This window comes from Equus quagga, chromosome 5 (assembly GCF_021613505.1).
Source record: "Equus quagga isolate Etosha38 chromosome 5, UCLA_HA_Equagga_1.0, whole genome shotgun sequence".
In the NCBI taxonomy this organism is placed as follows: Eukaryota; Metazoa; Chordata; class Mammalia; order Perissodactyla; family Equidae; genus Equus; species Equus quagga.
This window is the reverse complement of record NC_060271.1, coordinates 77761944-77775412: the sequence shown is the minus strand read 5'-3', so window position 1 is coordinate 77775412 and position 13469 is coordinate 77761944. Positions and strand designations below refer to the sequence as shown.

Genomic DNA, 13469 nt, shown 5'->3' with positions numbered 1-13469 from the left:
GTGCAGGTGATCTGGCAGGGATCCCTTGCTTGGCTGGCTGGCCGAGCTGATGTGCCAGGTGGGATGTGGGAGAGGGCATGCTTACTTTCCTGCCCGTGCTTCCGCTCTACCCTCACTCACTGCCTACCTGGGCTGCTCAGGTTGTGAGGGTGCCCCTGTGGTTGCTTAGCCACCTCAGTGTGGAGTGTTCCCTCAGGCTGGGAGGCAACTCTGAGAGTGAGAGTTTTCACATGGAGGACTAGGACCTTTTCCCCCCTCTCCTCTCAGAGTTGCATCCAGGCTGCCGCTCGAGTTCTCACACCCTAGATGTCTGCTGCTGGGGAGGGAGAGGACATCTGCTTACATCTTTCCACTGCCTTTCAGGGAGTCCAGCACCCCTACTGTCATACATATGGTTGCGTGGCTCTCTCAGATGCCTGTTGTGTTGTGTGAATGTCCTCTGTTGGTTTATGAATGTCCTTTTGATTGTCTCTTAAGGGGAGGAGACTAAAGGAAGAGCTCACATCACCGTGATGCTGACGTCACTCCCCACCCTTCCCACATTTTAAAACTAATTGTTTTAATATTTGCTTTACACAGATTGAGCACCACAACACATGGTGTTAAAATTTTTGCTTGTCGTCAAATATGATTTAAGAAACTCATGAAGAAAATGATAGTCTATTATATTTACCTGTGTTTTTATCCATTCTGTTGTTGTTCTATACTTTATGAACTTTCAAGTTTCTTCCTGATATTTCCTTTCTGTTTGGAGAACTTCTCAGCCCTTCTTTGAGGATGAATCTATTACTGACAAATCCTATTAGTTTTTATTACCTGAAGATGTCTTTATTCCCCATTCATTCTTGAAGGATAATTGAACCAGCTGCAGAATTTATGTTGTATAGTTTTTTTCTTTCAGCACTTGCAAAATGGCATGCCACTTCCTACTGGCCTCCATATTTTCAGATGAGAAATCTGCTATCATTCAAATTGGTGTTCGTCTATAAGTAATCATCTTTGCCTCTGGCTGCTTTCAAGATTTTCATTTTTATTTTTCAGAAACTTGATTTTGTTGGATTTCTTTGGCTTTACCATAAGTCGAATTCATTCAGCTTCTTAAATCTCTAGGTATATGTCTCACCAAATTTGGGGAATTTTTAGCTATTATTTCTGTGAGTACATTTATTTAGCCCACCTCTATCTCCTCTACTTCTGACACTCTGTTGATATGACTGTTAGATCTGTTATTATAGTCGAAGTGTCCCTGCTTTTTTAAAATCTATTTTCTCTCTTTTGTTTGGACTTACTGTATTGATCTGTCCTCAGGTTCCCTGATGCTATCTTCTGTCATCTCCGTTCTGTTGAGCCTCTTCAGTGAATTTTTATTTTTCTTTGTGTATTTTTCAGTACTTGAAATCCATTTGGTTCTGTCTTCTAACTTCTGTTTGTTTACTGGGATTTCATCTATTTCATTTTTTTCAAGAGAATTCTTTATTACTTGTTCAAGCATATATGAGATAGCTGCTTTAAAATCCTTGTCAAATAATTCTGTCATCTGATTCATCTTGATGTTGGTGCTATCTGATTATGTTTCTCATTCAAGCTGTGACTTTTCTGGGTCATGGTATCATGTATGATTTTTAATTTTTTTCTGTGCATTTTGGAAGTAATGTTAGGAGACTTTGGATCCTATTTAACCTTATGTTTCAGCAGGCAGTTGCCCCATTTACATGTAGCATATAGGTACTGGCCTACTTGTATGGGCTGTGGTTTCAGGCACAGTTTAGTTTTCAGATGCCTTGCATTCTGGTCTGCTTTGTTTAGTGGTACCACTGAGACTCATGCTTGCTCCCTGCTAGTGCTGCTCATGGGAGTGGAATGCTCTTCCCCAGGCCTGCTGTTGAGTGGTAAGTTGGAGATACTGGCCCACAGGTGCAGGATTCTTCCTTAGGCCTTCTCCCTGAGCACCTGATACCAGTGTGTGTCTCATTTGATTTTTGCTGCTGCCATCTATGGGGACAGAAAGTGTTTCTGTAGGCCCCAGGTTCTTCTAGGTGGGGGATGTAGGATGCTGGACCCCTAGGATGGAAACTGTTTTCCTGGGCCTGCTCTCTGGGTCTCACTGCTGTTGGCTTTTCACTCAGTTGCTGCCAGTACCATTTGGAAGGAACGCACCTACCTGGACTGTCTTCTGTCCCTGGGTTGGGAATAAGGAGACTGGGAGTCAGTTGCCATTTGGAGGGCTGGGAGATGCCAGCTAGGCTTTCTTTTCCTCATTCTCCTTTCCCCTTCCTGGTGGTGGTTCTAGGTTCCAGGCTCTCCCAGGTCCATTTGGGATATTGAGAGTTAAAAAGAAAACTCAGGGCGCTTGCGGCGGTGTTGTTACTCAAGTCTTGTGGTCCCTACCCAGTTGACTTTTACTTTGCAATCTTTCAGTCTTTTTATGATTGTCTGTTAAATTATTTTCAGGGAGGAGCACAGAAAAGTGAGTTCGTGCTGTTTTGTCTGGGGAACAGAAGATGAGTTGAATTTTCAATATGTAAAAACTTGGAGGTATTATTGTCTTTAGGCTATTGGTAGAAATCATTAGTTGAGGGAATAATGGTGGTAAGAAGTGAAGTAAAAATCTTTTTCAGGCGATATTGAATAAACTCAGGGATCACAAGCCATAGAAGGTAGGGATAGTTATGCCATGAAACTTTCCTAACTTTTCTAAAATCTGCCCTATCGCAGCCTAATAATAATAACTAACATTTATTGCCTACTTCGCTAAGCATTTTCGTAGATATCATTTTATATCTATACCTGACGTATGATGATAGATACTGATTTGATAGCTGAACAAAATGAAGCTTAGAGAGGATAACTAACTTTCCCCATAGCTACTAAATTGGTGGAGTGCTAGTTGTGAACCCAGGCAGTCTTCCTGCAGAGCCTGCATTCTTAATCACTACATTATGCCACCTTATCTTCCCCAAACCCAACTCTTACAGTCTCCGTGAACATTATTGGTAATGTCCTTCTTTCTCCTGTATGAAATCTAAACTTTTCTGGCAGATTACCAAGATCTTCTAAATCTATTTATTCAACTTTAGTTTTCTTGTACATTTTGGTCATTCCAGGCAAGCCATTTTGTTGTTTTTATTTTTGTTTACTTCTCTACCTCTAGAATCATGTTTATTCTTTCTCCTGATATTTTCCATGGATGTTTCCCTTCCCTGAAATGCTGTTTCCTCTCTTCACAATATTTCTACATTCTACTTTTGGTTTAAGGTCCAACTCAAGTCCCACTTTTTCTAAGAGGATTTTTAGTTACTTCATTGCATATGTTTTTTTTCCCTTTTTTGTATTTCAAATGCATCTGTAACCTCACCATAAATAGCACACCAACAATTTATTCAAATTCTCCCTTCGAGAGGGTACCACATTTTATTTCTGTTCAATGCCTAACACAAATCTTGGCACCTTATAAAGGCATGGAAGAGTCTGGATGATTATTTCCTAACTTAAAGAGTGTCAGTGAGTGGTACAGTACTGTCTGTCCTCAGCTTGTTTACAGCAGCAGGTAGAAACATGGTAGGAAACAATACTTTGTACAGGAAAGGATCTTAACTTCTTCTGAGGTGATATCTGCTACCAGTGCTTCAATTACTTTCTATGACTGATGACTTCCAAATGTAGGACTCTATCTAAATGTGTCTCATAGTCCAGATGTTTGTGTCTAACTATCTATAGAAAATCTTCATTTGAATGTCCATGGTACCTTAAACTCACAGCTTTAAGGAACTGATCATCATCTTTCAAACCTCCTCTTCTATATTTCCTCTCAGTGAATGGGCATCTACTTAGTTGCCAACTCAGAAATTTGTATATCTTGGTTCACTCTCGCCCCTGTACTATATCCCAGTCCTGTTGATTCTTATTCTCAGAGTCCTATTTTCTCTTTTTTGTATTACTGCCTTAGTAATGGGAAATTGGTCATCTTTTCTGCCCGCCTATCCATCCTCTTTATTAAGCCAAATTAGTCTTTTTTTCAGGGCAGACTTGATAATACCACTTCTAGTTTGAAACCCTTGCTTTATGTTGTTATCTTCAGGATAAATTCCAAACTCCTTAGTGTGTTATAGAAAGTCCCTGATCACCTCTTTAGCCTCACACTTGCCTCTTCAATCATATTGAACTACTGCCATTCCTTCGTTATGCTAGGGTCTCTTGTCTCCTTGATCTTACAGGTGCTGTTTTCTCTGCTTGGAACACTCCCTTCCTGCACTTCTTGTGGTCCATCCATCTTTGCCCAATTCCTAGTCTTTGTCCTTTCATTCTCAGCTTAGGTGTCTTACAGGAAATATTTCCTGGTTTTCACCACTCACCATGAACTCCTTAAGAAAGAGTCAGGTACTCCTTATATGTATTTTCATACTATCCTGTAAACACTCTCACTAATCACTGCACTCAACACATAGAATAGTAGTTGCTTCTTTACTTGTTCCTATCTTCCACGAGACTTTAAGCTCCTTGAGGTAGAGCTGGGACTTTGTTAATATTTTATTTGCATCTGGCCAGGAAAGGTGCTCAGTAAAAATCTGTTGAATGACTTAATAAATTATTGAATATTAAATGAATTAAATGTCTGGGTAGACTCAATGGAGATGGGTGAAATAAGGAGGTAGGCTTTGTGCTATTTTTGGGTATCAGTTCTCCAGAAAGTAGATCAAATGAAAATAAAAATCATATCTGTTGAGTTATTTTATTTCAGCTGTTGTTATGAAGGGCTCTGGATTTGTCTCTTGCACTATTTTAAAGTTTTATTGATCTCATTAATATGGGGCCATCTCTGTGACTTACATGGCATGTATACCTGTCTTTATGTTGTTTGGTGGTTGTTGGCGTTTGTGACCCCTGCCTTCAAACTTAATTGATTTAATTATCCATTAGTATTCTTGCTGTGCTTTATGATTAAAGCTCAGTCTTTGGTTTAGCCTCACTACTTTAGCTTATTATTTGTTTGGTATCTCTCTCTTGGAGATGCTATCTGGGTGTGGCTCAGAGTAGGTGAGGACTTTGGTTTGGGGCAGGACTTTGGGAAGGTTCTTTTAAAGATGAGGGGCGTGGAAGCAAGACCCGAAATTCCATCTTCCCCTTGTCTTCCCTTCTATGAGTAAGGGTACACTTAATATTTGCCAGGTGATTTACATAGATTGTCTCATTTAATTTTCTCCACAACGCTATGAGGGTGATGATGAGGGCACTGACTTTCCCAGAGTTACTCTATTAGGAAATAGTGTATTTTGTATTTGAACCTATGTCTGACTGCAGAGTTTGTGAACTTTCCACAATACCAGCAGTTCTTTAGCTTTTCGAAACTGCTGACCTCCTCAGAGTGCAGAAGAGTCTGCAACCCATTTCCCTTACCACTTTGCACTTTCACATAGAAAAGGAACTGCATGATAGCAACAAAAAAACTTAGGTTGTAGTGTGAGCTTGTGTATGTGATTTTTGTGGGACAAAACAGTACCGTATAAACTTTCAGAACTCAGCGATTTATTACATTTAACTTGATGTTGCGTTGCAAGTTTTTCAAATGGCATACATTTGTTTTGTTAGACAACATTAATGAGGTATAATTATATAGGTACTTTGGAGAGGTTATGTTTATATCTGCTTTGTCAGTAAAATTATCAAGAATTCCTGTTTGAACCATGGTGTATACCTGTGTTATAGTCTAGTTTTGAGAGAATTTAGGTTTAAAATAATGGTGCTGAAAACATCTATCAATTTACTTAAGGATTAACCAGATAACCCACAACAAAATTGTGAATAATTATCTTATCAAAATTAAGAATTAGAACATTGTGAAAATGATAAAGTTACAGTAATTCATAATTAGAAAGCAAGAATAACAGCAATGAAAACAGAGACCAACTTAAAATATTACCAATGTCCTTTTTAAAACTGCAGGAATTTCAGTCTACTTGCTGTGTGTACAGAATAGTTACTTTTCAGGACAGCCACACCTTTTAATAGTGATTGAATTGGAGTTCTTGAGATCCTGAAATATGCAAATTTCTTTTGTGTGCTAGTATTAATAATCCATAATAATTCACTTGGAAAGATTACTGTAAGAAGGCCTTAGTCATATATAAAATGAAACTAGAATTACACCTCATTTTGTCTGTGAGACATGAAGGACTTTCTTGTTCTTATTAAATAAAGTCATAGAAGATTTCACATTATGCTTATATAAAACACTACTGTCTGTCTCCTGAGGAAGCTCTCTATTTTAATAAGCTTTTGGCTTCAATGAGTAGAGAATTCTTCAGCAAATCCTAACCAGGTTGTTAGTCTCCTCTCTAAGAGGCACTGATCAACAATTTTGGTATATTATAGTCGTTTTTCTGGGTAGCTCTGTTCCTCTTTGCAGTCAAAACTTTTCTCTTCAGCCCCATCCCCTAGTTCTGAAAATGGATCTCCAAGGATTCAGTAGGTATGTAGTAATATTGTAGCACTCACAATCAGTGTAATTATTCCTCTTTCCCATGGCTGAGAGAGTAGGCACTCTAAAGCTGTGATATCCATCATCATATATTCCTTACTTATACAAACATATTTCAAAAATGATAATGGATTTATGATCACTATTGCTTCTAGCAGTTTGAAGTATATGTTCTTAAGCTTATATGGAACTGTCAGAAATTTCTTTTTTAATACCCCAAGTCTCCTCCTGCATTTTTAGCAGCCTTACTTGTAGTGTTCTTTTAGTTTCCTTTACTAATATTTTCCTTCCTGCTGAGGTCTTCCTAAGTAAGGTCTTGTTATCTTGTGTCAACCTCTGGATCTTTCAAGGATCTGGGCTGTATGTCTTAACTCCTTGGCTGTTTATCTCATTTGTTCCCTGCTAGGTAAAAGTATCAGTAGTAATTTGTAATCATCAAAATGTGTAAAAACTGGGAAAAATTTGGAAAAATGAAGTTTTCCTATTAATCTTTTTGTTTTTTATTTCATATTTTTTAATTGAGGTAGAATTGGCGTATTAGTTTCAGATGTACAACATAATGATTCCATATTTGTATATATTGTGAAATGATCACCACAGTAAGTCTAGTTAATATCCGTCACCAGAGTTACAAATTTTTTTTCTTGTGATGAGACCTTTTAAGATTTACTCTCTTAGCAACTTTCATTTATGTAATACAATATTATTAACTATGGTTACCATGCTGTACATTACATCCCTGTAACTTATTTGTTTTGTAACAGGAAATTTGTATACCTTTTGATCTCCTTCACACATTTCGCCCACACCCCACCCCCTGCTTCTGGCAACCACCCATCTGTTTTCTGTATCTAAGAGCTTGGTTTTGTTTTCTTAAGATTCCACATATAAGTGAGATCATATGGTATTTGTCTTTCTCCGTCTGACTTATGTCACTTAGTATAGTACCCTCAAGGTCATCCATGTTGTTGCAAATGGCAAGATTCCCTTCTTTTTTATGGCTGAATAGTATTCTGTGTGTGTGTATGTGTGTGTGTATCACATTCATCCATCGATGGACAGGTAGGTTGTTTCCCTATCTTGGCTACTATAAATAATGCTGCAGTGAACATGGGGAGCACATATTTTTCGAATTAGTGTTTTTGTTTTCTTGGATAAATACCTCGAAGTGGAATTGCTGGATCATAGGGTAGTTCTATTTGTAACTTTTAGAGGAACCTCTATACTGTTTTCCAAAGTGTCTGCATGAATTTACACTCTTACCAACAGTGCACAAGTGTTCCCTTTTGTCCACATCGTCATCAACACTTGTTATTTTTTGTCTTTTTCATAATAGCGATTCTAACAGATGTGAGATGATATCTTATTGTAGTTTTGATTTACATTTCCCTAATGATTATTAGTGATGTTCAGCACCTTTTCATGTACCTGTTGGCCATCTGTATGTCTTCTTTGGAAAAGTGTCTATTCAGATGCTTTGCCTGTTTTTTAATCAGATTGATTGTTTTTTTTGCTATTGGGTTATGTAAGTTCTTTATATATTTTGGATATTCATCCCTTATCAGATATATGATTTGAAAATATTTTCTCCCTTTTGGTAAGTTCTTTTTCATTTTGTTGATGGTTTCCTTGCTATGCAGATGCTTTTTAGTTTGATATCGTCCCCTTTGTTTATTTTTGCTTTTGTTGCCTTTGCTTTTGGTGTCAAATCCATAAAATCATAGCTAAGACCTATGTCAAGGAGCTTACAGCCTATGTTTTCTTCCAGAAGGTTATGCTTTTAGGTCTTACATTCAAGTCTTTAATCCATTTTGAGTAAATTTTTGTGTAAGATAATGGTCTAGTTTCATTCTTTTGCATGTGGCTATCCAGTTTTCCCATCACCATTTATTGAAGAGACTGTCCTTTATCCATTGTATATTCTTGGCTCCTTTGTTATAAATTAGTTGACCCTTTATTCATGGGTTTATTTCTGAGCTTTCTATTCTGTTCTGCTGATCTATGTGTCTGTTTTTATGCCAATAACTATACTGGTTTGATTACCTTAGCTTTGTAATATAGTTTGAAATCAGGGAGAGTGATGCCTCCATCTTTCTTCTTCTTAGGATTGCTTTGGCTATTCGGAATCTTTTGTGGTTCCATACAAATTTTAGGATTATTTGTTCTATTTCTCTGAAAAATGCCATTGGAATTTTGATAGAGATTGCATTGAATCTGTAGGTGGCTTTCAGTAGTATGGATATTTTAACCATATTAATTCTTCCAATCCGTGAGCACGGAATATCTTGCTATTTATTTGTGTCTTCAACTTCTGTCATCAACTTTTTGTAGTTTTCAGTGTACAGATCTTTCACCTCTTTGGTTAAATTTATTCCTAGGTATTTTATTCTTCTTAATGTAATTGTAAATGAGATTGTTTCCTTAATCTCTCTTTCTGATAGTTTGTTATTAGTATGTAGAAATGCAACTCATTTTGTGTATTGATTTTGTATCCTGCGACTTTACTGAATTTATTAGTTCTGACAGTTTTTTGGTGGAGTCTTCAGGGTTTTCTATGTATAATATCATGTCATCTGCAAAAAGAGACAATTTGCTGCTTCTGTTCCAGTTTGGATGCTGTTTTTTTTTTTTGAGATTTTAATTTTTTTTTTCCTTTTTCTTCCAAAGCTCCTCGGTACATAGTTGTGTATTTTTTAGTTGTGGGTCCTTCTAGTTGTGGCATGTGGGATGCCGCCTCAGCATGGTTTGATGAGCAGTGCCATGTCTGTGCCCAGGATTGAAACTGGCGAAACCCTGGGCCGCCGAAGCAGAGCGCATGAACTTAACCACTTGGCCATGTGGCTGGCCCCTGGATGCCTTTTCTTTTTCTTGCCTAATTGCTCTGGCTAGGATTTCCAATACTATGTTCAATAAAAGTGGTGTTGGTGAACATCTTGTCTTGTTCCTGATCTTAGAAGAAAAATTGTCATCTTTCACCATTGAGTTTGATGTTAGCTGTGGGCTTGTCATATATGGCCTTTATTAGGTTGAGATACAGTCCCTCCATACTTCCTTTGTTGAGCAAAATCATAAGTAGATGTTGAATTTTGTCAAATGCTTTTTCTGCATCTGTTGAGATGATCATGTGATGTTTTTATCCTTCATTTTGTTAATCTGGTATATCACACTGATTGATTTGCAGATGTTGAACCATCCTTGCATCCCGGGAATAAGTCTCACTTGATCATGATACATAATCCTTTTAATGTATTGTTTTTTGTTGAGGGTTTTTCTGTCTATGTTCATCAGGGATATTAGCCTGTAATTTTCTTTTCTTGTAATGTCATTATCTAGTTTTGGTATCAGGGTAATGCTGGCCTTGTAAATGAATTTGGAAATGTTCCCCTCTCTTCTGTTTTTTGGAAGAGTTTGAGAAGGATTGGTATTAATTCTTTAAATGTTTGGTAGAATTCACCAGTGAAGCCATCTTGTCCTGGACTTTTGTTTGTTGGGAGGTTTTTGATTACTGATTCAGTCTCCTTACTGTAATTAGTCTGTTCAGATTTTCAGTTTCTTCATGATTCAGTCTCAATAGGTTGTATGTTTTCAGGAATTTATCCATTTTTTTCTAGGTTGTCAAATTTGTTGGTGTTAATTGTTCATAGCAGTCTCTTATGATCCTTTCTATTTCTGTGGTATTAACTGTAACATTTCCTCTTTCACTTCTGATTTTGAGTCCTTTGTCTTTTTTTCCTTGATGAGTCCAGCTAAAAGTTTGTGAATTTTGTTTATTTTTTAAAAGAACCAGCTCTTAGTTTCATTAATATTTCCTGTTGTCTTTTTAGCCTTTGTTTTAGCATTTATTTCTGCCCCGATATTTGCTAATTGACTTCCTTTATTAACTTTGGGCTTTGTTTTTCCTTTTCCAGGTCTTTGAGGTATAAAGTTAGGTTTTTATTTGAGATTTTTCTTGTTTCTTGATGTAGGCATTTATCGCTATGAACTTCCCTCTTAGAACTGCTTTTGCTGCATCTCATAAACTTTGGTACATTGTGTTTCTGTTTTCATTTGTCTCAAGGTATTTTTTGCTTTCTCTTTTGATTTCTTCTTTGATCCATTGATTGTTCAGTTTGTTAATCTGCTTTGATTTATTATCTTGAAGCTGTTTTTTTCTCATAAAAATTTTCATAAGCCATATTCTTTCTCAAGTTACTATGCAAGTTACATTCTTCCTTTTCTCTTTTAGTTTTCTTCAAGAGTTAATACTTGATACTTCTTTGCCTTTCAATTTCACTCCTCAACCCATTTCATTCTATATTCAGCTACTTTTTTGAAGCTTCCCAGTGGGTTTAGAATGCCAGTCAGTGTGGTGAAAAGAATTCAGAATTCGGAGTTAGTGTTAAATGGTTAAAGTGCCCATTTTTGTCACTTACTCACTGTACAACTCCAGAAAAATTATGTATCTTTACTACTCACAATGTGGTCTGTGGACCAATGGTGTTGGGTATCACTAGAGAGCTTATTAGAAGTGCAGAATTTCAGATCCCACTGCAGACCTACTCAGTCAGAATCTGCAAGTTAACAAGATCTCCACATTGAGAAGCAGTGTTATACTGTCATCTTGGAAACTTACTTTCCCTATATGTAAAGTAAAGATATTATTTGCTGTATATATCAACCCTCTTAGCACCATCTGACATACCATATGTTTTACCAATTTATTTATTGTCTGCTTCCTCATATTGGAAATGAAGCTCTGTGAGGCAGAATTAGAATGTAGGCTTTGTCTTTTTGTTTATTGCTCTATTTCCTAAATGTAGAACAGTGACTGGCATATAGTAAACATTAGTTTTTCTGAATGAACAAATGAGTGAATGCGTTACTTGTCAAATCTTGTCCTTTCTATTTCAGTCATTTACTTTTCACTGCCATTTAGCACTACTTTCATTTAGAATTTCTGTATTAGATGGTATAGATATAGAATATTTCCATTGTTTCAGAAAGTTCTGGTAGATAGTGCTGCTTACACTTTTGTATTCCCTTCCCATCCATCTGGAATTTATATTTCTGCAGTACAGTTCTTATCAAAGCTGTCAACAACTCCCCCTGCCATATAATTGTTTAAACTCCTTAGTGTAACCTTTAATATCTTTACAGTTTCGTATAATTAAAAATATATATCTTATTCAAGGTACATTTGTTAGGAGAGTCAGTTAAACCCACTGCGTGCATGGCATCCATCTGGGCCATATTTCATTGCCTTTGTAGGATGTGGGGGAAAGGGAAATCTATGAAAATTAGCTGATAATTCTTTCCCTTGCCTTCCAATAAAGTATTTTGTCTCTGATTGAGGAGTCTCATGTCTTCTGCCAGTATACATGACACAATAACAGACTAACTTATTAGCCTATAAGTAGGGTGAAATCAAATCTCAGAGTGGACAGCATTTTTCCATCACATTGAAAATTCTTTAAAAATCCAAATTTTAAGATTCACATAGTATTTCATTAAATAGATATACTAGTATTTTTAAAGCATTAGTCTCTTGTGGAATATTTAAATTATTCCCACATTAGTTTGCTGTTATAAATGGCTTTGTATTAATACGTCTGTGTGTAAATATTTATCTCTTTTGATGACTATTTCCTTAGGATTCCTTTCTAGAAGCATAAAGGCCTAAGGAAGGAAAGCTTGCTTTATTTTTTTTAGTGCATAAAAATAATATTTTTTAATTCGAAATATATGTGTATATAATATTAACAATATGAACAAATCTCTTTTTCTTAGGAGATACTTCTAAAGGAGGCATAGCTGAAATTACCCAGTCCAACTTGAAACCAGGCATCACTACCACTCCGGGAGATTCAGACATTGGATCTCATTTATCCTTGTCCCCTGAGGACCTTCCTCAGTTGGCTGTAAGGTTTCCTCACGAGAATACTGTTGGTCAACATACTGATTCTTTCAACCGACAGGCATTGGCAGATAGTCATCTAACTGAAGAGACTCTAAAAGTTTTAGCTGTTTCTGAACTAGCTAACCAGAAGACTGAGATATCCACAGTACCCTCTAGTTCCTACTCACAAAGAGGGAAGCCTAATGTTTTCTACCCACAGGCCTTGCCAGATGGTCATCTACCTGAAGAGGCTCTAAAAGTTTCAGCTGTTCCTGGACCTGCTGACCAGAAGACTGGGATATCTGCAGTCCCTCCAAGTTCCTACTCACTTGAAGAGAAGTCCGGTGTTTTCTACCAACAGGTATTGCCAGACAGTCGTCAACCTGAAGAGGCTCTCAAAGTTTCAGCTGTTCCTGGATCTGCTGACCAGAAGACTAAGAAAACAATAGTACCTTCTAGTTCCTATTCAGATAGAGAGGAGAATGTTATTTTCTCCCAGCAACGGTTGCCAGGAAGTTCTGTAACTGAACAGGCTCTGAAAGTTTCAGTTGTTCCTGGGCCAGCTGATCAAAAGAGTAGGATAACAACCATACCTTCAAGTTTCTACTCACTTGAAGAGAAGCCTGGTATTTTCTACCAACAAGCCTTGCCAGACAGTCATCTATCTGAACAGGCTCAAAAACTTTCAGCTTCTCCTGGACCAGCTGAGCAGAAGCCTGGGACACCAACAGTAACCTCTACTCCTTACTTACATGGAGAGAAGCCCCATATTTTCTATCAGCAGACATTGCCAGACAGTCATCTAACTGAACACGCTCAGAAAGTTTCAGCTGTTCCTGGATTTGCTGAGCAGAAGCCTGGGACCCCAACATTAACCTCTACTCCTTACTTACATGGAGAGAAGCCCCATATTTTCTATCAGCACACATTGCCAGATAGTCTTCTAACTGAACAGGCTCAGAAAGTTTCAGCTGTTCCTGGGTTTGCTGAGCAGAAGCCTGGGACACCAACAGTAACCTCTACTCCTTACTTACATGGAGAGAAGCCCAGTATATATCAACAGGAGTTGCCAGACAGTCATCTAACTGAACAGGCTCAGAAAGTTTCAGCTGTTCCTGG

At 37.4% G+C, this 13469-nt stretch overlaps 1 protein-coding gene across 7 annotated transcripts in view; it reads left to right on the top strand.

Moving 5' to 3' along the window:
- Positions 1 to 13469, top strand: part of ALMS1 (ALMS1 centrosome and basal body associated protein) — a 244752-nt gene that overhangs the window by 69523 nt on the left and 161760 nt on the right. For all 7 annotated transcript variants that reach the window (XR_006888598.1, XR_006888599.1, XM_046660995.1 and 4 more), the window contains one exon: positions 12242 to 13469. This exon is cut by the window's right edge and continues 3206 nt beyond it. Coding sequence is in view for 5 of the 7 variants with exons in the window: in XM_046660995.1 (XP_046516951.1) it covers positions 12242 to 13469 (1228 nt within the window). In the remaining 2 variants the exon portion in view is untranslated. The remainder of the gene's footprint in view (positions 1 to 12241) is intronic.